The sequence below is a fragment of the Phalacrocorax carbo genome, chromosome 16 (assembly GCF_963921805.1).
Source record: "Phalacrocorax carbo chromosome 16, bPhaCar2.1, whole genome shotgun sequence".
NCBI classification, from domain to species: domain Eukaryota; kingdom Metazoa; phylum Chordata; class Aves; order Suliformes; family Phalacrocoracidae; genus Phalacrocorax; species Phalacrocorax carbo.
Window position 1 is genome coordinate 8,930,583 of NC_087528.1, and position 23,217 is coordinate 8,953,799.

General features: G+C 51.1%; 2 protein-coding genes across 8 annotated transcripts in view; both read right to left on the reverse strand.

Moving 5' to 3' along the window:
- Positions 1-714: 714 nt before the first annotated feature.
- Positions 715-20,526, reverse strand: ENDOV (endonuclease V). Of its 6 annotated transcripts, none has more exons than XM_064467093.1 (9): positions 20,428-20,526; positions 19,758-19,929; positions 18,440-18,574; positions 17,961-18,000; positions 17,746-17,858; positions 17,567-17,635; positions 16,812-16,912; positions 3,326-3,402; positions 715-2,226 (listed from the first exon to the last, which is right to left on the reverse strand). In XM_064467093.1, the coding sequence occupies exons 1-9, from the start codon at positions 20,481-20,483 to the stop codon at positions 1,889-1,891; spliced, it is 1,101 nt and encodes a 366-aa protein (XP_064323163.1). In that variant the 5' UTR covers positions 20,484-20,526; the 3' UTR covers positions 715-1,888. The 6 variants fall into 6 exon arrangements, with proteins under 6 accessions (XP_064323163.1, XP_064323162.1, XP_064323165.1 ...); XM_064467092.1 differs by having other exon boundaries at positions 715-2,229; XM_064467095.1 differs by having other exon boundaries at positions 2,055-2,226; positions 16,784-16,912.
- A 1,954-nt stretch (positions 20,527-22,480) lies between these two features.
- Positions 22,481-23,217, reverse strand: part of RNF213 (ring finger protein 213) — a 54,633-nt gene continuing 53,896 nt past the window's right edge. For both annotated transcript variants that reach the window (XM_064467090.1, XM_064467091.1), the window contains exon 67: positions 22,481-22,858. In XM_064467090.1, coding sequence (XP_064323160.1) covers positions 22,705-22,858 — 154 coding nt within the window. In that variant the 3' untranslated portion in view covers positions 22,481-22,704. The remainder of the gene's footprint in view (positions 22,859-23,217) is intronic.

Consider the following 23,217-nt stretch of genomic DNA (forward strand, 5'->3'; position numbering starts at 1 on the left):
GGCATTTGGTTGTTTCACTGGTTTCTCAAACCAGCCGTCAGCGTATTTGCAGGGCTGCACCCTGTTCCCTCGAGACAGGGGACACAGCAGTGTCAGAAGAGGTGCTGCGTCTGTGCCATTGCGAGTGAGGCAAGAAGGCTGCCCTCGTGTCCCCTTGGCCAGGGAGGGCTGCCCGCCAGCCTCCCGCCTCCCGCATCCCCATCCCCTGCCAAAGCCAGCGTCAGACGCAAACCCAAGGGGTTCCTCTTACCCTGGCCTGCCAGGCAGCCCTCCTGATCCCACACCCATCACCAGGATCAAAGGAGCACCCTTCACCATGATGTGTTTTTCTTCCTGGTCTCTGTCCACCCACACAACAAACTCCCATGTGAAAATGGCTTTGAGGCTTCCCAGGAGATGGCATGCTCCTCTCGGGGCTTGAAACCTGCAGCTGCTTCTGGCTTTATCTTAGAACAGATCAATCAGCAAGGGTTTTTTTGGGAAGCACCCTGTCAGCACCTGTCCCCCTCTTTAACACTCCCAAGGACGGGCCCCCGGGGAGCCAAATTCGTTGCTTCCTCCCTTTTCCCACCTGGGTTTCAGGGTGTAGCACTGAAGGCGGAACCAGCCCAGACTCCGATCTAGCAGATGCTGCACAGACACGCGAAAGGGGCTGAATGTCCTCTATACCCAAAGCAGCACCGAGACTGAGGTGACAATGAGAAAAGAGCAACAAAAAGCTGCAAGATAAATTTATGCAAAAGTGAAGTGCTTGGCCGTTCAAAAAAACAGCCCACAGGAGTCCTGACCCTGAGCACCCCTCTCCAACCCCAGGAACACATCCTTTTTCCTCTTTAGGGCAGGAGGTTACACAGCCGTGTTTTTTTAAATCAACATGCCAGAGTTTTGGCTGTGTTCAGGTACACTTGTATCTGCTCCAATTTTCCTCAGAAATGGTCAGGAATAACCTGCTGAATACAACCAGGAACCCACACATTTGGAGGAAAAGCTTTAGCCCTGCAAATTGTACAAGACTCGCTGTATTGACTCAGGGACAGAAACTGCTTGTTCTGTGCTCTGCTTTTAAGGCAAAGCTTCACAATTGACTTAACTGATGGGTGCTGGTCCAAGCATCTGGGCACAGAGAGCTTCCTCCTGACCTGACCCAAGTGCTCCCTGTCCACTCAGACTGCAAAAGCTCAAGCCTGGGATCTGGCCACCCTGGATGATTTGTGTATTAGGAAGGAATTCCCTCCCCATTCTCCTTGATGGGAAATTCTCCTTTCCCCTGAGACGATCTTTCCTTCAGGGAGAGCTGGTCTGCACCAAGAGCCCCCTGCCCCGGTCACTGCGGAGAGGGTCACAGTAACACCCAGCAAGTCTGGGTGCTGTAACGCCCTTCCATCTGAACGGTGCTTCAGCAGCAATGTAGAACAAGTTCCCTCCAAGACCAGCAACACCAGAGCACCATGTGCCCATCACAGTGACCCGCACACGGCCTCTGAGGTCTGGTCGCTGCTGCAAGGCACCGAGGCAGCAGGCACTCAGAAGCCACTGACACCAAATAGACAGAAAGCTTCTCGGGTACTGGAGCTCAGACCTCCGAGCCTCTTCCAAAATCCACAGCAGACTGTTGGCTCCATCCCCTCCCTCGTGAGTCACACGCCCACCTGAAACACAGCGTCCTCTGCCCGTCTGTCAGGACCAGCCGGGGCTGCGTACTGGGCTTCTGTTCCCCGGAGACGTGGTGCAAAGTGAATGTGAGAGTACAGGCTGCAGGGACTGGGTAGATGCTGTTCCAAAAACGGCAAGAGGGAAGTCTCTGTGCCACAGAGGTGTGGTGGGAGCCACAGACCAGCTCTGGAGTTTGTTTATAACTCAGTTAAGTGCCTCAGCACCTCTTTGTAAATCAACTCCTGCAACTCCTCAAGTACTCAAGTAGTTGTACCAAACTTACAAGCGTACATTTGCTTACACAAATATTTTTACAATGGTTAAAAATCAACCCTGAGAAACATGCCCTACACATTATCCTTGGAGAGAAGCTGGTCCACCTGCCCACCAGACCCACGCGCAGTGGCTGGCGTTGTCCTGACGGACGCAGCCTTGCGCCGCTCTCCCCTGGGGTGGCCCTCGGCTGTTGCACTCGACAGAACCACAGTCTTGGTGAAGGAGAGGATCCAGTGAAAAGGAGCCCTGCAGTCTCTTCTGGCATCACACTAATCATCCAGCTCAGTCTCCTTTTTTCTGCTAGGAACAAAACCAAAGAAGGGTCACAGACTTAAAAAAAAAGTAGAAGCCAAGAAGACCAAATAACTATGTCATTTGGTGAATACAGGGCTCAGACACGCAGGTTTTAAGATATATGATCATAAATGGAATGAGTTTGGTTTTTCTGTTGCACAGACCTCCAAACTAGCTAGTCTTTGTGTGAGCTTCAGCATCTGCCATGGCAGGAAGGTCTAAGAGGTGTTAGAGCTGAAGCTCCAGCGCAAACAGGGGACACCCAGCCTGGCACTGCCCAGGGCTCCCCCCACGGCCTGGTCATGCTGTGCAACTGCCACTACAAGAGCAGAGAAAGCCCCTTCTTTTGCTTCTGGCTGCATGATTCAAAGAATAGGGGAGCTGAGCAGAGCACAATGAGTTGCACCAACCAGGTGTCCTAAGGTTTCCATAAGAGCTGCCTCAGTCAGCGTAAGCAGTCCCTCACTACTGCCACCAGCAACCTTCACTCTTTCTGGTCCATCAGGACCCTCAGAGCAGAGTGGGCTTTGAGGCCTGACACACATCATTCATCCCTGAGCAGCTCTTCAGGCAGGACTATCTGGTGTCTGTCCAGCCTGGTATTGGTGTGGGTCTGAGGGAACCCAAAAACACTCTCCTGAACAGGCAGTGTAGCCACAACACAAGGAACTCCTAGATGCCAGTGGAGTTGCTATGGATTTACACCATTTAACAGAGCAGCTGCTGGCCTACATTATGTAAGGGCGGGGAGTCTGACCCTCCCCTTGCCTTCTGGGGGCAGAAACTGGCTCCCTGCAGGATATTTCTGTTCACCCTCATGTCACACCTGTAGGCGTTAGTGCTTTGCTTATCGCAGGCACCGGAAACAGACCAAATCCCCAGTGACCTTCCCCAGCCTAGGACACAGTGCTCTGCAGAAGAAACGTGTGAAGTAGCATGGCTACAATCGCCAGAAATCACCCTTTATGGAGGCAGCATATGTCCTGATGTCACTTGAGCTCACCTTGTTACCCTGCCTGTCCCTTTAATGCCATTACTGAAGATCATCACATGAGCAGATCCCCTTTGGAGAGGCAGCTGCTTGGGCTGCCCACACACCTACCTCTCCGGCTCAGAAGATATGACCTCCAGTGGTGAACACAGCTGCTTCCGAATATACTCCCTCGATCTAATATCAGCCTGGAATTAAGAAGGAAAATGAGTGAAAATGGATTGATCAGCCTGCTTGGTGCCTCCCCTTTGTTATCTCAGTATGCCCCTGCACACCCTGATGTCAGTGCATCACAAATAGCTCTTGTATGACTGTGTTGCAAAGAGGAACCTGCGTGTTTCTTTCCTTGTTTGGTTTCTGTGCCTCACTGCAAGCTGCTTGGGAGAATGAAGACTCAAAATGAAGAAAGAGAGGGTCCTGGATCAAACGGCCTTACTGGAGCACAGTCCATTTCAGAAGCAGAAATTACATTCACTGAACTCTCCTGTCTGCCCCTTTACTTCTCATAGTAAGGAGGTGAGACATCGGGCACAGACAGTTCTTGCCAGCCAATGCCCAAGGTCAGCTCAGCCCTGACCCACCCCAAGCATGACAGGATAAACAGCCAAAGTGGGACCCAGACTGGGTCTCCTCAGCAAATCCCAGCTGCAGCTGAGCGCAGCCAGACTTCACCAAGGCTCCCTATGAGACTCAGAGGATGAACTAGCACAGGTTTCCAGCACACACTGCAGTGCAGTGAGCCTTCCTGCAGCAAGCACTGACCCAGCTGGAATCTCTTGCCTTACACCTACACTAAATGGCTACTCCTCATCGTCCAGGGATGTGACAGGCCAGCAGGGATTTCCAGAGGCTTAGTAAGAAGAGGTGTTCGCTGGCAAAGGGAGAGTTGCTGAGGTGATGGGCTGCTTTTCCATTTTGCCCTGTCTCTACACCAGAACTGCAACTTCCCTTTCATGAACCCTGGCAGCAGAGCCAGGAGAGACTTGGGAGTCTGCGAGTGGTCTAGTGCTTTCATCCTTTCAACCAGCCCAAATGACTTCTTCGACAAGTAGGCACCTCCAAATGCAATGCAGGAGGATGTAACCAAGCAGCTAAGCTCCATCACAGGGTTCCCCAGCAATAGGGGCAGGGTAAGTCTTCCTTCCCTCAAGAGGAGATACTCCAAAAAGTAAACCAGCTCTCCCATTGAGCCAACAGAAGCTGCTCTACCATCCTCACTCTGTAAAAGGATCACACGCTGTGATCACATGCAGGTCTCTGCAGTGCTGAGGAGTTCCTGAGCATCAGCAAAATGCCCGCAGATAAAGATGCCTGAAAAAAATGGCTCCCCTTCAGCCCAGGACTCTGCCCACCCTTCTGTTTCTTGGGATCTTCTTCACCCCTTTTGCTCAAAGCTATCAAAATCCTTCAGCCTATACTGATGTACAAAAGCAGTATGTCCCCTGGCCCCCAGAAAGTTGCTGGAGTGCCAAACCCATATGGATGTGAAGGCAGATCTCTGCAGCACTGCAAGACAATTTAGCATTAGACAGTGGCTCATAGATCCCTCCTCAAAAGGTGGGGAACTACTAACGCATTGTATTGACTTTTCCCAGAGCAGCAGAATGTCCCACGGACTCTGCTGCAATAACCTTCACTGTACACCCAGTGAAACAGAAGCTGTGTCCCAGGACTATGCTAACAGGGACTCACACTGGCATTGCAAGCAGGTACACACCGCAGCCTCCAGGCTCACAGCACTCCAAGATCATCCATGGTCTTTACATGTAACTATTGACACTGGGATGTTCCCAAAGGAGCATATGGCCACTTATCAGCTGAGAAATGGCTCTCTGCCCTCCACAGTGACGAGGTTTAACCACAACACACAGCAAACTGTAAATTGAGAAGGGGAACAAGGCTATAGAGAGGGCTGTGAAGATTTTGGGACCATGGCAATCTACCAGGCGAGTTCTCAGCAGGACAGGGGATGAAATGAGAGGTTGGCATTGCCCATTCTTGTATCCATCCCTTTCCTTCCTCTGTTCCAGCAGTTGTATGATGCAGCAACAGATGGAGAAGCACACCACTCATCTGCTGCGTATCCTTTTCCCTAGGCAAGAGCTTGGCTCATCCTGCCTATGTGCCTGATGGGCTGGCTGTGCAATGGTAATTATGCAGCTACAGCAGGTAAAAACATCCACTGAAAGCAAACACAGACAAGACACAAGCACATCCTTGGCTCTATCACTTGGCAGCAGCGGCAAGGCAAGGGACTGACACACCTTTCACACTGTCCTCCCTCATGAGTCCAAAGACAAAGCTGCCAAGGAAGACAACAGGAGCAGCTTAGATGCCAGGCTGTATCTGTGCTCTGGGATCTGCTTTCCAGTACCAAAATCAAAAGGAATAATGTTAAGACTCTACCACATTCATGGTTTACTGCCCTCCTTGCTTGAAATTGAGCTTAGACCCACCACCAAACCTCATCAAATGCATCCTCATGCAAATGTCCAGTTCCTCCCTTCCTCTTCTGATACACTCTCCTCTGATTTAAGCCCTCCTGAGCTCACATGTCTTACCAGCAATGCAGGGTAGCATGTGTCAGAGTGGGGCAAGGAGAACACCAACGGAAATCCCAAGAGCTACAGAAAATGTTGCTGGACATTTATTGGATGTTCTTGTTCCCCAAAAGTGTTATTGTTCAGCTTTCCAGTGCAGAAGACTCTCAGGTGCTATCACAAGCATGCAGATCCTGGGCTCCTGGAAAACTTTGAGAACGGACAGTTGATTTTTACATTCCCTCAAAGTTTTCTTCTTTTTTAGAAACTTCCTTTCTCAAAAACACTGCTTCGCCATGACATTTTAGAACAGCTGCTGTGCCCCACCTCAAAGGCAGAGTGTCTCTCTCAACTTAAAAAGCAGTATGTGACCTTCTCAGCTGGAAAAGCTTCACAGCATATGATGATCATGCTAATAAAGTGGGTTAACACATCCCCAGTGGCTGTCCTTGAAGCATTTGCTACTCTCATCACTGTTCTACTTCTGAAGAGCCTCTCCCGTACCTCAAGAAGCTCCCCGCCACCCCTCCATCCCTGCTGCCGCTAGCCAGACCTCTCGGTGGAGGCTCTGCCTGTTTACTGCTGGCAACGCAGCTCCACAACTGGTTAACAATTCTGCAAGCTTGAGAATGAAAAATAGTTACATAAGGGGTGGTTTGTTTGGGAGATTTTTTTCCCTTCTCTCTATAATTGGACAGTTTCATAACTGAACTGACAAATAACTTTGATCACTCTTCAGGATAAGAGATTACGTGATGTATTTTATAACAAGGGAAGGAGGTTGTTCAATAGAGTCCCTACTGGGAGACCAAGGTAGCAAGAGACAGATCTACAAACTATTTTTCTAGGGAAGAAAAACCCCAACCCCATTCTGCTGGTAACATAAGCTAATGCTTGATTAGGTGGCAAGTTACCGGCCAGTCCTCACTCCTAACACAGCGCTGAGAGACAGCTTAACTCAGCGTATTAACCAAGAGGCTAATCAATAAGATGGTTAACTGTCCCGTAATAATCCTCACAGATTGTTTCTATTTTCAGAGGGGACTAGTGCTGGCATTAGGGTCTGGAATTGTCGCTTTGCCTGTTTTACGAGGGGCAGTGGTGATCCCTGGGTACACAGCAAGCTTGCAGCGGGGGGCACAGCTGAACAGAGTTAAGAGTTTCAGGATATCAGCTACTGATTTCCCTGCTGGGCAGCAGGAGTCATGCACACAGAGGAGAGGGATGATGGCTTATTTCTCAGTTCTCCTAAGGGCAAGCGTTCAATATTTCACATGAAGTGACCTACAGAAATTCACAGTTCTGGGCAGGCCTACTTCTGTCCTTCTTGGTGGGCTGGAGCAACATCAGGCTGTCCCATCAGCCACATCCTGAGCCAGCAGGAACCAGCTGGGCAAGGTGCCAGCTGGAGCTAAAAGGATCATCAAGTGCGCTGGAGGCTGGTGTGCAGCCAACCAGGAACCTGAAACAGTGAGAGCAGAAAAATCAGTCCCAGCGCAATCCCTGTCAGCTGGAGAGCGTTAGTAGCTTCTGTTTCCCCACCGTGCATGGGGATCCTGGGTCTGAGTGGGCTTGGAGTGTGGGCCAATACTGGAGAGGGGTTCTGACCTCTGCCAGAAATAGGCAAGGGCAGTTGCCCTCAGGAGGGCTTGTTATTGTTCCAGTGCTACTCAGTTTGAATGATTTGCTTATTATTCCGGAATGACAGCTCCTGCCTACCTCAGTCCCTGTCTGGGTAGCTCCAAATGACCAAATCTCTGCAGAAGAACCTCAAAATCTCAGAAGCTGTCTGGGCAGAGAGAACACTCCCATGCAAGCAAAATTCTCCCAGATCAGCCTTGCGCTTATGCGTGGAATAAGGACTAAGTGGGATGTAAATACCGATTGTAGGTGATAATGAACGTCTCTCTGCTTTCTCTGAAAGACCACTTCTCTCACCTGCATCACAGCCACAGTTCCTTTGGCAGCACAACCACGTTGTGGGCTGAATGCAAATCAGACTGTTTCTGATCACTGCCTAGATACTGTTGCATGCCCAAGAAGCACAACATACCCTATACAGACTGGCCGGCCATACCTCTAGGAAAGTAGACAGTTTAGCTCCCACAACAGTTGCACAGCACCACACACGCCGCAGCACAGTACTGCCTTCATACAAACCATAAACACGGCCTCAAGAAGGTATGGGCAGCTGAGGTCTCTTAAGAGCATTATACTTCTAGAGCTACCCCAACTTACAGGTTAAGAGCTAATGATCCAGAAGTCTTTCACAACACTGGGAAAGCCATAAGAACATCACCCGTCAGGTCTGGAAGCTTGTTCTGGGGACATACCATAGCAAAAGTCAGTTACCCACGGCAGGACTGCCCGCAGCTGCCTTCTTCCTAACTCCAGCTTCAGGCGCTCAAGAGCTGAGGCTTCCAGCACTGCCCTGTGTCGAGGTCTGTGACAGCTACCGTACAGAGGAACTGCAGCATGGAAACCACTTAAACCATGGAAAGGTTTAAGTGTCCTTATCTCCCGCCATCCCTCCACGTCTACAGTAAACACACCCTTTTGGATTTTTAACCTCTCTGTAAGGAAAGTGACAACAATTCATTCCATCACTTTAAATAAAGGTCGCAGTTAGGGGACTGGAAGAGTCTCAGAACATAGCAAATCCTGGAGATAGTTGGAAATGAAATGAGGGTGATGAAAAGCTCCAGGACACCTTTTTGTTTCCAATGGGAATGCTTTTCCCCTTTCCTCTGAACATGCCGAACTGCAGAGCTTGCTCAGAGCTCTGCAGAGGCATCTGTCCCTTGCTGGAAGAGATTACATAAGAAAATCTATCAGCCTACTCCTGCTGGCAGGTAGTGGTTTATGAGATCAGAAACTCCAGTTCTGGTATGGACACTTCAAGGTTTGTTTTGCTCTAAGGTGTTAGATTTTTGTCTGGTTTATAACTATAGACTCAAGACTGTTTTCAGAAAACACTGCGGTACCAATGAGAAGCTCCTGTGTGCAGAGACTGCCTAACAGCCCTCGGCAGGATCATCTTAGTGCTGCTGTGAGGAGCTGCAGAGCAAAGGTGGCCAGACACCTGACAAGCACGGTGGTGCAGCAGTGCGAACGGCGTGTTCCAGGGCAACGCCGTGAGCGCGGCCGTCTGAATGGGCCCTGCTCCCAGGACAGCTGCTGGGTCGGGCCTGCTTGAGCCACTGTCATGGTTTCAGCTGCGATAGAGCTAATATTCTTCACTCTAGCTGGTATAGTGCTGTGCTTTGAAATTAGCATGGAAAAAACCTGTTGAGATAACACACAGATGTTTAGGCTGTTGCTGGGCAGCGCTGATACTAGTCAAGGACACGTCTAGCTTCCCATGCTCTGCTGGGTGCACAAGAAGCCGGGAGGGGAGGGGGCACAGCTAAGAGAGTGGATTCAAACTGACCAAAGGGATATTCCATATCATGTAACGTCATGCCCAGTATGCTACCTGGGAGGGGCTGGCCGGGGGAGGCAGGGAGCAATCGCGGCTCGGGGACGGGCAGCGTCGGTCGGCGGGTGGTGAGCGGTTGTATCGTTCGTGTTTCTGCGTTTTTGTTCCCTGTTTTCCCTTTCCTCCCTTTTCCCTTTTATTATATTAACCTTACTGTCATTATTATCATAATCATTTATCATCATCATTCTATTGTAGTTATTAAACTGTGCTTATCTCAACCCACAAGTTCTTTTGCTCGTCCGATTCTCTTCCCCATCCCACAGGGGTGGGGGGGGGGTGAGCGAGCGGCTGCGTGGTGTTCAGTTGCCAGCTGAGGCTGAACCACGACAGTCTATTTTTGGCGCCCAACGTGGGGCGAGAAGGGTTTGAGATAATAACAGTTGCTGGTCACAGCATTGATTAATCTGCTCGCAGTATTAGCTTGTCCAGTCTTTACCATGCTGATTGTAAAGTACATGTTAAAACTTGCTGTTGGTTCTGTCAGCTGGCTGTGCTCTGCAGTGATCAGAGATATTCTGCCTAGGAGACTTGTTATTAAAACACTGGCCTTGACTGTTATCAGTTATTTAGGTTTTGCATGGAAGCCGTTACTGTACTACAGCTACCACCTCATGGAGGCAATTAGCAATTATACCTCCTCCTCTGAGGAGTTTTTTATGGAGGAAATACAGAATGGCACCGTAGCTAATATCCTATGTGATGTCTCCTCCCTCCTTACAACAACTTTTCAGTATCTTGAACATCCTTGTGTAGTTAAGATACATCTGTTGATATTGCTTTGGCAAGTGGTATCGGATCTGTCTAAGGTTAGTAAGCAAGTTAAGAATATAATCCAGAGATCTGTCCCAAGGCTTGATAGCTATGCGTGGCAGGGTATGTGGGAAAGTATGGGCAAATGCCTAAGACGGTGGGCACCCCCCATGGTGTGGGACTTCACCCCTGAACAAGTGCAGAATCCTGAAAAATTAGTAGAACATTTGGAGGAAATATGTTGTCACCCTGGCAATTCCAGAGACATACAGATCACTGCCATGTGCTGGGGTCTGGCTTATGCCTATCGAGCCCTATTTAACACTATTCAGTACCCCCAAGGGAAAGAGAAAGGAACTACTCCGACCCCCGTGACAAGTACTGCGGCCACCCAAACCCTCACGACAGATACTGCAGCTACTCCAACCCCAGCGACAAGCACTGCGGCCACCCAAACCGCCGTGACAGAGACTGCAGTTACTCCAACCCCGGTGATGAGCACTGTGGCCACCCAACCTGCCGCGACAGGGACTGCAGCTACTCCAACCCCGGTGATGAGCACGGCGGCCACCCAACCCGCCGCAACAGAGAATGCAGTTACTCCAACCCCGGTGACGAGCACTGCGGCCACCCAACCCGTTGCGACAGATACTGCAGCTGCTCCAACCCCGGTGATGAGCACGGCGGCCACCCAACCCATTGCGACAGATACTGCAGCTGCTCCAACCCCGGTGATGAGCACGGCGGCCACTCAAACCCCCACGACAGGCACTGCAGCTACTCAAACCCCAGTGCCAAGCGTTGCAGCTGAACCAGAGGACCAACCTGTGCCAGTATCAGTCGCCCCTATACGCAAGAAGAAATCATGGAAGAGAAAGTCAACTCGTTTAGAAAGAGATTACGATGAACCAGGGCCATCACGAGAAGAGGAGGAGGAGGAGGAACCATGTGTACAAGAAACGGAAACTACCCGATCTCTATCCTTGAGTGAGTTGCGGGATATACGGAAAGATTTCGGGCGTCATTCAGGTGAGCACGTTATCACCTGGCTGCTCCGATGCTGGGATAATGGGGCCAGTAGTTTGGAATTAGAGGGGAAGGAAGCCAAACAACTGGGATCCCTCTCTAGGGAAGGGGGCATTGATAAAGCAATTGGAAAAGGAACACAAGCCCTCAGCCTCTGGAGGCGGCTCCTGGCCGCGGTGAGAGAGAGGTATCCCTTCAAAGAAGATATTGTATTTCGCCTAGGAAAATGGACGACCATGGAGAAAGGCGTTCAGCATCTAAGGGAATTAGCCGTGCTTGAGGTGGTTTATGGTGACCTGGACGATCAACGGTCCTCCAAAGATCCAGATGAAGCCGAGTGCACACGACCCATGTGGCGGAAGTTTGTACGGAGCGCACCATCCTCGTATGCAAACTCATTGGCAGTGATGTCCTGGAAAGATGACGAGACACCAACGGTGGCTGAGTTGATTGATAGACTCCGGGAATATGAAGCGAATCTCTCTTCCTCGCTCGTCTCTGCTGTTGAGAAACTGTCCCGAGAGGTCCAGCAACTCAAAGAAGATATGTCCTACTCCCCACCAGTACGGACCAGTATCTCAGCCATTAGGAGTAATCGTCCCTTGGCTCAAGAGAAGGGATACACACGACGGGGCACCCTATGGTTTTACCTGCGTGATCACGGAGAGGACATGAAGAAGTGGGATGGAAAACCTACCTCAGCCTTAGAGGCACGGGTACGTGAGCTGCAAGGGAGAACAATTACTCAGGGAAGTTTCTCCAGGAGAGCTGCTGCCCCAGTTTCCCGTAAGCAATTCTCTAGACAGAGGAGCAGAAGTGCTGATGGCCTGACTGATCTTAACAGAGACACCCGTGATTCATATCTACCGGAAGTGAGTGATGAATACTATGATCAGGACTAGGGGGGCCCTGCCTCCAGCCAGGTGGAGGAAAGGGATAACCGGGTTTACTGGACTGTGTGGATCCGATGGCCTGGCACATCTGACCCACAGGAATATAGAGCTTTAGTGGACACCGGTGCACAGTGTACCTTAATGCCATCAAACTATATAGGGGCGGAACCCATCAGCATTGCTGGAGTGACAGGGGGATCCCAAGAGCTAACTGTATTGGAGGCCGAAGTGAGCCTAACTGGCAATGGGTGGCAGAAGCACCCCATTGTGACTGGCCCCGAGGCTCCGTGCATCCTTGGCATAGACTATCTCAGGAGAGGGTATTTCAAGGACCCAAAAGGTTACAAGTGGGCTTTTGGTGTAGCTGCCTTGGAGACGGCGGAAATTAAACAGCTGTCTACTTTGCCTGGCCTCTCGAAGGACCCTTCTGTGGTGGGGTTGCTGAAGGTCAAAGAACAACAGGTGCCAATCGCCACCACAACAGTGCACCGACGGCAATATCGCACCAACAGAGACTCTCTGATCCCTATCCACGGGCTCATTCGTCGACTGGAGAGCCAAGGAGTCATCAGCAAAACCCACTCACCCTTTAACAGTCCCATATGGCCAGTCCGGAAGTCTAATGGAGAGTGGAGGCTAACGGTAGACTATCGTGGCCTGAATGAAGTCACTCCACCGTTGAGTGCTGCTGTGCCAGACATGCTAGAACTTCAATATGAACTGGAGTCCAAGGCAGCCAAGTGGTATGCCACAATCGATATCGCTAATGCATTCTTCTCAATCCCTCTGGCAGCAGAGTGCAGGCCACAGTTTGCTTTTACTTGGAGGGGGGTCCAGTACACCTGGAATCGACTGCCCCAGGGGTGGAAACACAGCCCTACCATTTGCCATGGACTGATCCATAATGCTTTGGAACAAGGTGGAGCTCCCGAACACCTACAATACATTGATGACATCATCGTGTGGGGCAATACAGCAGAAGAAGTTTTTGAGAAAGGGAAGGAAATAGTTCAAATCCTCCTGAAAGCTGGTTTCGCCATAAAACAAAGTAAAGTTAAGGGACCTGCACGAGAAATCCAGTTCTTAGGAATCAAATGGCAAGATGGTCGTCGTCAGATCCCCATGGATGTGATCAACAAAATAACAGCCATGTCTCCACCAACCAGCAAAAAGGAAACACAAGCTTTCTTGGGCGTTGTGGGTTTTTGGAGAATGCATATTCCACACTACAGCCTGATCGTAAGCCCCCTCCATCAAGTGACCCGGAAAAAGAATGATTTCAAATGGGGCCCTGAACAACAACAAGCCTTTGAACAGATTAAACGGGAAATAGTTCATGCAGTAGCTCTTGGGCCAGTCCGGGCAGGACAAGATATTAAAAATGTGCTCTACACCGCAGCCGGGGAGAATGGCCCTACCTGGAGCCTCTGGCAGAAAGCACCAGGGGAGACCCGAGGTCGACCCCTAGGGTTTTGGAGTCGGGGATACAGAGGGTCCGAAGCCCGCTATACTCCAACTGAAAAAGAGATATTGGCAGCATATGAAGGGGTTCGGGCTGCTTCAGAAGTGGTTGGTACTGAAGCACAGTTGCTCCTGGCACCCCGACTGCCAGTGCTGGGCTGGATGTTCAAGGGAAATGTCCCCTCTACACACCATGCAACTGATGCTACGTGGAGTAAATGGGTTGCACTGATCACCCAGCGGGCTCGAGTAGGAAACCCCAGTCGCCCAGGAATCTTGGAAGTGATTATGGACTGGCCAGAAGGCAAAGATTTTGGAATATCACCAGAGGAGGAGGTGGCACGTGCTGAAGAAGCCCCACTGTATAACACACTGCCAGAAGATGAGAAGCAATATGCCCTGTTTACTGATGGGTCCTGTCGCCTTGTGGGAAAGCACCGGAGATGGAAGGCTGCTGTATGGAGTCCTACACGACAAGTAGCAGAAACTGCTGAAGGAGAAGGTGAATCGAGCCAGTTTGCAGAAGTAAAGGCCATCCAGCTGGCCTTAGACATCGCTGAACGGGAAAAGTGGCCAGTGCTCTATCTCTATACTGATTCCTGGATGGTGGCAAATGCCCTGTGGGGCTGGCTGCAGCAGTGGAAGCAAAGCAACTGGCAGCGCAGAGGCAAACCCATCTGGGCTGCCGCACTGTGGCAAGATATTGCTGCCCGGGTAGAGAACCTGGTTGTAAAGGTACGGCATGTGGATGCTCACGTCCCCAAGAGTCGGGCCACTGAAGAACATCGAAACAACCAGCAGGTGGATCAGGCTGCCAAGATTGAAGTGGCTGAGGTGGATCTGGACTGGCAGCATAAGGGTGAACTATTTCTAGCTCGGTGGGCCCATGACACCTCAGGCCATCAAGGGAGAGATGCAACATACAGGTGGGCTCGTGATCGAGGGGTGGACTTGACCATGGACGTTATTGCGCAGGTTATCCACGAATGTGACACATGCGCTGCAATCAAGCAAGCGAAGCGGGTAAAGCCTCTGTGGTATGGGGGACGATGGCTGAAATATAAATATGGGGAGGCCTGGCAAATTGACTATATCACACTCCCACAGACCCGCCAAGGCAAGCGCCATGTTCTCACCATGGTAGAAGCAACCACCGGCTGGCTGGAAACATATCCTGTCCCCCACGCCACTGCCCGGAACACTATCCTGGGTCTCGAAAAACAAGTCCTGTGGCGACATGGCACCCCAGAGAGAATTGAGTCAGATAATGGGACTCATTTCCGAAACAACCTTATAGACACCTGGGCCAAAGAGCACGGCATTGAGTGGGTGTATCACATCCCCTATCACGCACCAGCCTCTGGGAAAATCGAAAGATACAATGGACTATTAAAGATGACACTGAGAGCAATGGGGGGTGGAACATTTAAACACTGGGATACACATTTAGCAAAAGCCACCTGGTTAGTCAACACAAGGGGATCTGCCAGGCGAGCTGGCCCGGCCCAATCAGAATCCTTACGTACTGTGGAAGGGGATAGAGTCCCTGTAGTGCACATAAAAAATATGCTGGGCAAGACAGTCTGGGTTATTCCTGCTTCCAGCAGAGGCAAACCCACTCGTGGGATTGCGTTTGCTCGAGGACCTGGGTGCACTTGGTGGGTGATGCGGGAGGATGGAGGAGTTCGGTGTGTACCCCAGGGGGATTTAATTCTGGGTGAAAACAGCCAATGAACTGAATAATATGCTGTTAATTGTAATATGATGTTGTATGTCATCACTACTATGGTTGCATCAGTGGAATGTTATCATGGTGGGAATCTCCCAATTAATGATAATAGCAAATGAACTTTCGATGGAACCGAGCAAAGTGCAGCAGTGAGAGAACACAAACTACCAGTGCAGCGGTGATGGAACAAGGACTGACATGCAACAACCTGACCCCACGCACACCACCGCACCGAAAGACCCTTACAAGAGATGAAATCCAAAGTCATGGACTAAATGAACTCAATGGACATTTCACAGGCATTCTACAGGGGTGTTCCATAAACTAGTGGAATGATAAATGAAAAATCTGTATATATATATATTGTTAAAGGATAAGAAGATGGATAAGGATTATTGAAGTTGTACTGAATAGTATGGGACCTGAGCATGATGTCAATGATATGGAATAAGGGGTGGATACTGTCATGGTTTCAGCTGCGATAGAGCTAATATTCTTCACTCTAGCTGGTATAGTGCTGTGCTTTGAAATTAGCATGGAAAAAACCTGTTGAGATAACACACAGATGTTTAGGCTGTTGCTGGGCAGCGCTGATACTAGTCAAGGACACGTCTAGCTTCCCATGCTCTGCTGGGTGCACAAGAAGCCGGGAGGGGAGGGGGCACAGCTAAGAGAGTGGATTCAAACTGACCAAAGGGATATTCCATATCATGTAACGTCATGCCCAGTATGCTACCTGGGAGGGGCTGGCCGGGGGAGGCAGGGAGCAATCGCGGCTCGGGGACGGGCAGCGTCGGTCGGCGGGTGGTGAGCGGTTGTATCGTTCGTGTTTCTGCGTTTTTGTTCCCTGTTTTCCCTTTCCTCCCTTTTCCCTTTTATTATATTAACCTTACTGTCATTATTATCATAATCATTTATCATCATCATTCTATTGTAGTTATTAAACTGTGCTTATCTCAACCCACAAGTTCTTTTGCTCGTCCGATTCTCTTCCCCATCCCACAGGGGTGGGGGGGGGGTGAGCGAGCGGCTGCGTGGTGTTCAGTTGCCAGCTGAGGCTGAACCACGACAGCCACTAACAGCAGGGTGACCCTGAGAGAAGGGAAGCACCTGTCAGGCCAGAAGTCCCAGAGGCTTTATGCTTCTCCAGATTCTTTCCTCAAGCCCTGCTTAATTAGTCTGACGCTGAGCCTTGGGGGCAGCTGCGGCTCACTGACAGTGATCCAGTACTGTCACCTACCGGCTGGCTGCTGCCCCAGAGCCTGCAGCTCCTTGCGGAGTGCAGTACCAGGGAAAAGCCCAGAGGAGCAGCACTGCGGTCTGTGCTAGGCTCTAAGTGCCCGGGAAAACTGCATTTCCAGCTCCTGTTTATTAACATCAGTATCATAGAAGTTGCCTGCAGAGAGGAACCAAGAAATCAGTCAGGCTGGGTCTGCAGCAAGGGCTGTGTGTGCTCGCAGGCACTGCGTCAGAAGAACAAGCAAGGAAGAAGGAAGGATCAGTTAACTACCACATAAACAACAACACAACAGGCTGGGGAAGAACAGGCCAGCAAGGTGGGTGCCAGCTGCAGAACTGTCAGTTGCAGACAGGTGGCAAACTGAGGCTCTGAAACATTGCCATAGGCTTGACACCCACAGCCCCCTCTGCTGCCTGCCTTCCCCTTCCTCAGCTCCCCTGCTTTTGTACCTGACGGATGGGCTCTGGGATCCGGTACCTGCAGCAGGACTTGACTAGACGCACGGCTGTCTCCAGGCACACCCTGTGACCCACAGAGATATAAAGCGGCTTAGAGCTGTTGTTGTAGCTACGCAGGACCTGTGCATTCAGAAACAAGAAAGATCAAATACTTAAGAGGCTTATTTTAACAAATACAGATTGAATTATAAGCTAGCCAGTTGCCTTCAGAAGGTGGGATGGTGGCTCCATATTTGGTAACTCTCAGCCTTCCTGATCTTCTACTTCCCAGTAACTCCTCATGGGGACTGTTTGCCCTTTTGGACCCCTGTGGCCCTTCCCCAAATGCCTCACGCCGCTCTGGGAAGCAGTGAGACTTGCTAATGCAGACTATGTTGAAATAACACCAGACGCAGGAGTTTCTTACATCTGCCTGTTTCCTGTGCAGCACTCTTCTGAGTCAGATGCTCCCATATTTCATCCTGGTAAGTGGCTACAGAATTGGCACCTCTCTGTGATTGTGGTTCACAAACAGGGGTGCTGGAGCATGGCACCTCAGATGACATAGCCATGGGCATGAATATATCCAACACCTGAACTGTGAACTCTTTTTATGAATGTTTCAGCTCACAGGAAGGGGAAAGCAGTGATACTAGTCACCTGTTGACACCACATCTCCCTGAACTAGTATCACTGAGACAGTCCCACTATAGAGACAACATCCTCCAGCACTCTCTGCTACACAAAGCTGGAAGACTTAACGACCAAGCGAATAGGAAATTCCCCATGGCTTACCGTGCCCAGGACTCTCCCTGAAGTACCTGCCAGTGGGAACGTATCTCCTTCCTTCTGCAGGGAACGAATCTAGGGATAAACACAACACAAGGTCAGTTGGTTAGAAAGTACTTTTATGTGGCTGTCCCAATTCTCTTGGGATATTAGAGAGTGGAAATAAATTCCCAGTCTTGCCTAACCTGCTCTCTGTGCAGCTCATCCCTGACCAAGCCATCCACCTGCAGGAGGTTCTTGGCCACTCCAATGCATGGTAGATCTGTCAGGACTCCAAGGTGACAGGCCACACCAAATCCTGCCAACAACGACTCACTGTAACTGGAGGACACCAGAGAACAGGAATCTCAAGCGGCCGCAGGGGAACCCTGGAAAGCAGGGCTCTCCAGTGAAGTCCTACCTCTGGGATGGAGCAGGCCATTCCCATCTACAAGAAGTACCTGAAAAGTCAAAGCCAAAATGTTATTTCCTGTACACTGAGAGCCACTCCAGTAAGCAACCAGTGATGCTGGCCCTGTGAGGAAGGAGAAGTCTCTCTCAGTTCTTTCACTTCTCTCTATAAGGGTCTTCCTGCAGTGCTGTCTATGCCTGACTCTGAACAATCAGCAGCATGAGCTTAGTGGCTGACAGCACTCTTCGCTGGTGCTGCACACAGAACAGGACTCCCATGGCCAAGGGAGGCCTGGCTGTTCTTCGCTTAGCACCCCTGGCCCCTACAGAAAAGGCAATAGATGCTTCGATACAACTCTGACACTGCACCCTCCGCCCTGCCAGTGGGAAACAGCCAGACAGTGCAGTCCCAGGAAAGGGAAGAACACCTTCCAGCAGTACTCTCTGCCCTCATGACATCTCAACTTGAGACAAAGAAATATGCCACACCTGAGGTTTGAGCTTGGGCTCCTCCTGCTGAAGTCTCTGAACAGCTTCCACCAGGAAAGGGACCTCTCGGAAGGCTAAGAATCCTGCCACGTATGGGGCGCTCACAGCCACCATCCGGCAGTCCTCGTACAGCACCTGGGAGCAGTGGGACAGTGCAGAGACAATGACCTCCTCGACTTCGCTGGTTAGCTCCTGACTGTTTCAGGGGCATCTCCTCTGGTTTATGTCCCCTAATGTAATCTTTTAAAAAATACTCTGCTTCTGGATTTCTCCCACAAAGTCAAGGCCATTGGGTTGTGTCATTCTGTCACTCAGAGAAGGGGGTGGATAATGGTCTGCAGAGAGAAGAGGGCTGGGCATCACCTACCATACCCTGCTTGAGAGTGAAGTCCTTGAAACAAAATTAGGGCAGCTATTCAGACAGACAGCAGGGGACCTCAGAGTTCACCCAGTCAGAGCATTATCAAAGAGTGTCTGTCTCTGTGCAGGGGGAGGCCAAAAGAAACCCTGTAGGACAGGATAAAAAAACATTTGTGCAGGGCAAGTCAAGAATCAAGGCAGGATTTCAAATCCAGTTCATAAAAATCCCAGCAGCCAGTATCAAACTTTATTTCTCTGCTTGTTATAGGTTTTACAGTTAAAGATAATTTTTATATCGTTTTGAAAGCTGGGAAAGAGACCAAACATCGTTATTAATTCAAGTAAAATGACTGTGGGAAGTGGTATTCATGGCGGTTTTGAAAAGGGTTTTATATATCACATCCCATATTATTAGCTGATTCCCAGCAAGAACTCACAAACAGGGCGTCTGCTGTTTGAGTGCTACAAATGCTTTCATTTCCTCTCTCGATTGGCACCGAATAACGACGGTGCTTTCTGTCTCCGTCTGGGTAGTGGCCAAGACTGATTATTTTCAACATATACCAAACCCAGTTACAGACTTCTGTGCCTAACCACGGACTACATCTCATCACAGTATTTTCTGATTTACCAACTAACTCAAACGCATACTAAAGCTATCCCTCAATGCCTTGAAGTTCCCAGTAATCCTACGACCCTCTCGCAATTAGGAGCAGCTTGCATCACATCCTCCTAAACTTACGTCTAAAACCTTACATGTATTTTTTTCTGTATTTATCTTTCTTGCAGAACATGTGGTTGGAGGCTTTGTTGAACACACACGTGATACCTTACTGATGTTCTGTGAAGCAGAGGTGTGGTAGATAATGGTCTTTGTGTAGGTTTTCTATAAAAAAACCTCGGGTTATTGCACACCTAGACACAACCCTAAGGAGTGAAGCTCTTCATTTGCCGTTACCTCAAGAGCCGGGTAGCTGAGAACGACCAGGGAAGCGCAGGCGCTGGTGTCATCTCCTTTGATATAAGATAAGTCCACACCTCCCACTCTCTCCAGTCCTGTAAAACTTGAATCCTTCTGCCACTCCTCGGTGTCCTCCTCAACCACGCTGGCTTTCAACTGGGCCTGTTCTCTAGCGAGAGACCGCACGGCCGCGGTGAAAGGGGTGCCCCTTCCTCCTCGGCTCCAGGCCTAGCCCAGCGCCGAGGCCCCGCTCCGTCCCGGCCAGCGCGAACCGAACCACACCGCCGGGTCGGGCTGCGCCCCGTGGCCGGCGGGCACGGGAGGAGCCCACGGAGCCAGAGCACCGGGGGCTCCTCTCCAGAGGTCCCATAGCTTGTGGGAATGGGAACCCCTCCACTTCCTCCGACAAGGGGACCCGGGGGATGCAACTCCCCTCGCTTTGCTTGTCCTCCCGCAGGGCCGCGGGTGAGCGGGGCGGGGAGTGAAGGGGAGCCAAGGGAAGGGGACCCCGCCGCGGCCGGCCCGGTACCGAGGGGGAGAGACGAGGGGAGTCCCGCCGGGCCCCTCCCCCCCACACACACCAGGCCCAGCCCGGAACCCGCGGCCGCGCACGGTTGCCATGGTAACGACACCCCCCGCGCATGCGCAGGGCGCCCCCCACCGTTACCGTTCCCAGCGGCGGAGCGTGGCCTCCGGCGGCGGCTCCGCCGCGCGCCCCGACATGGCGCCACGCCGGAAGCCCGTGTCACACCGTGTGTCCCCCCCACACACACACCCCCGGGAACGCGGGCGGAGAGCGGCCGTTCCGTGCGCGGCGGCGAAGGATGCGGGGGCAGCGGCGGGAGCGAGAACGAGCTTTATTAAGAAACAGCTCCCGGTGGCGCGGGAGAGAGGCCCTGCCCCGGGGGCTAACGGGGCGGCGAGCAGCGGCGGGCTCTGCCGCAGCCCACGGCCGGAGGCGCGGGAGAGAGGCCCTGCCCCGGGGGCTAACGGGGCGGCGAGCAGCGGCGGGCTCTGCCGCAGCCCACGGCCGGAGGCGCAGGCACTGAAGGAGCAGCTTCCCTCGGTAGTTTTGTTTTTCCAGCTTGGTCCCGATTCTTCTTGTGCTGGTACCGGAGGGGAGGAGGGGGCAGCTGCTGGGAGGAGGAGCCTGGTCTGCATCTTGGTGACAATTAAGTGGCAAGAGACATGCAGAGCACAAAAACCAAACACACACAAACCAAAATCAACGCTTTTCTCAGCACTAGTGAATGATGATTTTTTTTAAAAAGCATCTTTATCATGTGGTTTTGCGTTTTCTTTATGGTATCTTCAAAAGTCTCTATGTATACATGCAGCCTTCTGCTTCTCTACCATCGCTCTGATGCACAAGATCACCTAATCTTTGCATCATACTTCTGGTACTGTTACCTCAAAAGTATATATATTCTTCTTGGATGAAATGGAATAGCACAGGAATTAGTAGTTAAGAACGGATCACAGTTAGGATTAGAAACTAACACCCGAGAATTTTAAATAATGCTTAGGCCAGGTAAGAGGGTATTAGCAATGCATGCCTCACCAACAAGAACCTCCTAAAAGACTGACAGTGGAGACATGCTGCCACAGAGAAGGGTGTGAAGATAAGGGAAGGCCAAGTATGAAGACACCAGTGATAAAGGGAACATCTTGGCCCAGAAGGCACCAAAGCACAAAGCTGGGGGAAAGGTAATTCTGTCAGGGGAAGACTGTGACCACCAGCTCCATGGGGGAACGAGGGGCTGGGGAGCAGCTCTGCAGAGGGACCAGGGGGTTCTGGTCAACGGCAAGTTGAACGTGAGCCAACAGCGTGCCCTGGCAGCCCCGAGGGCCAGCCGTGCCCTGGGGGGCACCGAGCCCTGCATCGCAGCCGGGCGAGGGGGGGGATTGTCCCGCTCTGCCCCGCGCTGGGGCGGCCTCACCTCGAGTGCTGTGGGCAGGGTTGGGCGCCGCAGGACATTGGGGGTATAAAGCTACGGGAGAGGGTCCAGAGAAGGGCCGTAGAGCTGGTGCAGGGTTTAGAGGGGAAACTGTACGAGGGGCGGCTGAAGTCCCTTGGTTTGTTCAGCTGGAGCAGAGGAGGCCGAGGGCAGCCTCATGGCGCTCTGCAGCTCCCTCCCGAGGGGAGGAGGAGGGGCAGGGCTGGTCTCTGCTCTCTGGTGACCAACGCCAGGACCCGAGGGAACGGCAGGGAGATGTGCCAGGGGAGGGTGAGGCTGGGCATTAGGGAAAGGTCCTTCCCCCAGAGGGTGGTGGAGCCCTGGAACAGGCTCCCCAGGGAGGCATCGCGGCCCCAGCCTGGCGATATTCCAGAAGCACCTGGACAACACCCTCAGAGAGCTGGTGCGAATTTGGGGTTGTCCTGTGCAGGGGCAGGTGTTGGACTTGGTGATCCTTGTCGGTCCCTTCCAACTCAGGACATTCTATGATCCTATAAATTGAGGGATGAAAGGACTACCCTCCCTCAACTCCTCTTAAGCACGCACAGTGAATTAAAATCACACTGTAGCTTTAAATTTAAGTGAAGACCAATGGAAGAAGAGGATGGTCAGTCAGGTCAATGATTATGTATTAGATAGGTGTGGTGTGTTACCTTTCATGTATAAACGTCAAAAGTGAACTCTAGTAGGTGTACACGTTAGGCAGAAGGATGCCCGTGCATCCAGTGCTGCTGCATAAAAAGAATGCCTGCTTCTTAACGCTCCATTGGTATTAAGAAGTTTATTCCTGATTCGGCGACAGTACCAAAGAGTTAAAAACACCCTCAAACCCCAAACCTAAAAAAACCCTAAAAAAAAACACCCTGAAAGAGCCAAAAAAACCAGCACCCCCAAGCTTCCAGAATCTCACCAACGCCATGTGTTTGCAGCACTAAAATCCCCTGTGTAGGAGGAAGGCCAGACAGACCTAGTGGTGGCCAGTGATCCTAGCTTTCCCTGTGCTCTCTTCTGAAGACAGCAGCTGCTTTCCATGTAGCGGTAGCATGAGAGAGAAGAATCTCATCTGGGAACATCTCTTCCAGCTCTGTAGCTAACTCAGAGTCTTTTGCATCAAGGTAAGGAATGAACGATTCCTTCAGGCTGGAAAACAAAGAGCAAAAGTAGTATTAATAGATGGTGTACAGCAAACTACAAATGCCACACAGTGTTTTGTGTGGTAGGAATGCACCAACGTTAAGTATACAGAGTTTTAACACATGTATTTTGTAGTGAGAAGGATTAAACAGACAGCCAGATTCAGAGAGGCTAAAGAACCCAGAAGTGGGAGGCTGCAGGTCAGAACCAAGCTGCTAGGGCCAAGCTGTGCGTGTGGAAAGCTGAGTGCGCTCATCTGAGTGACGACAGACGTGCTTGTGTTTAATACTCCTAAACAGCAGCTCCCGGTATATGCCAGCAGTGTTCCCAAAATAGCTTGCGTAAGATGAAGAAAAGTCACGTGC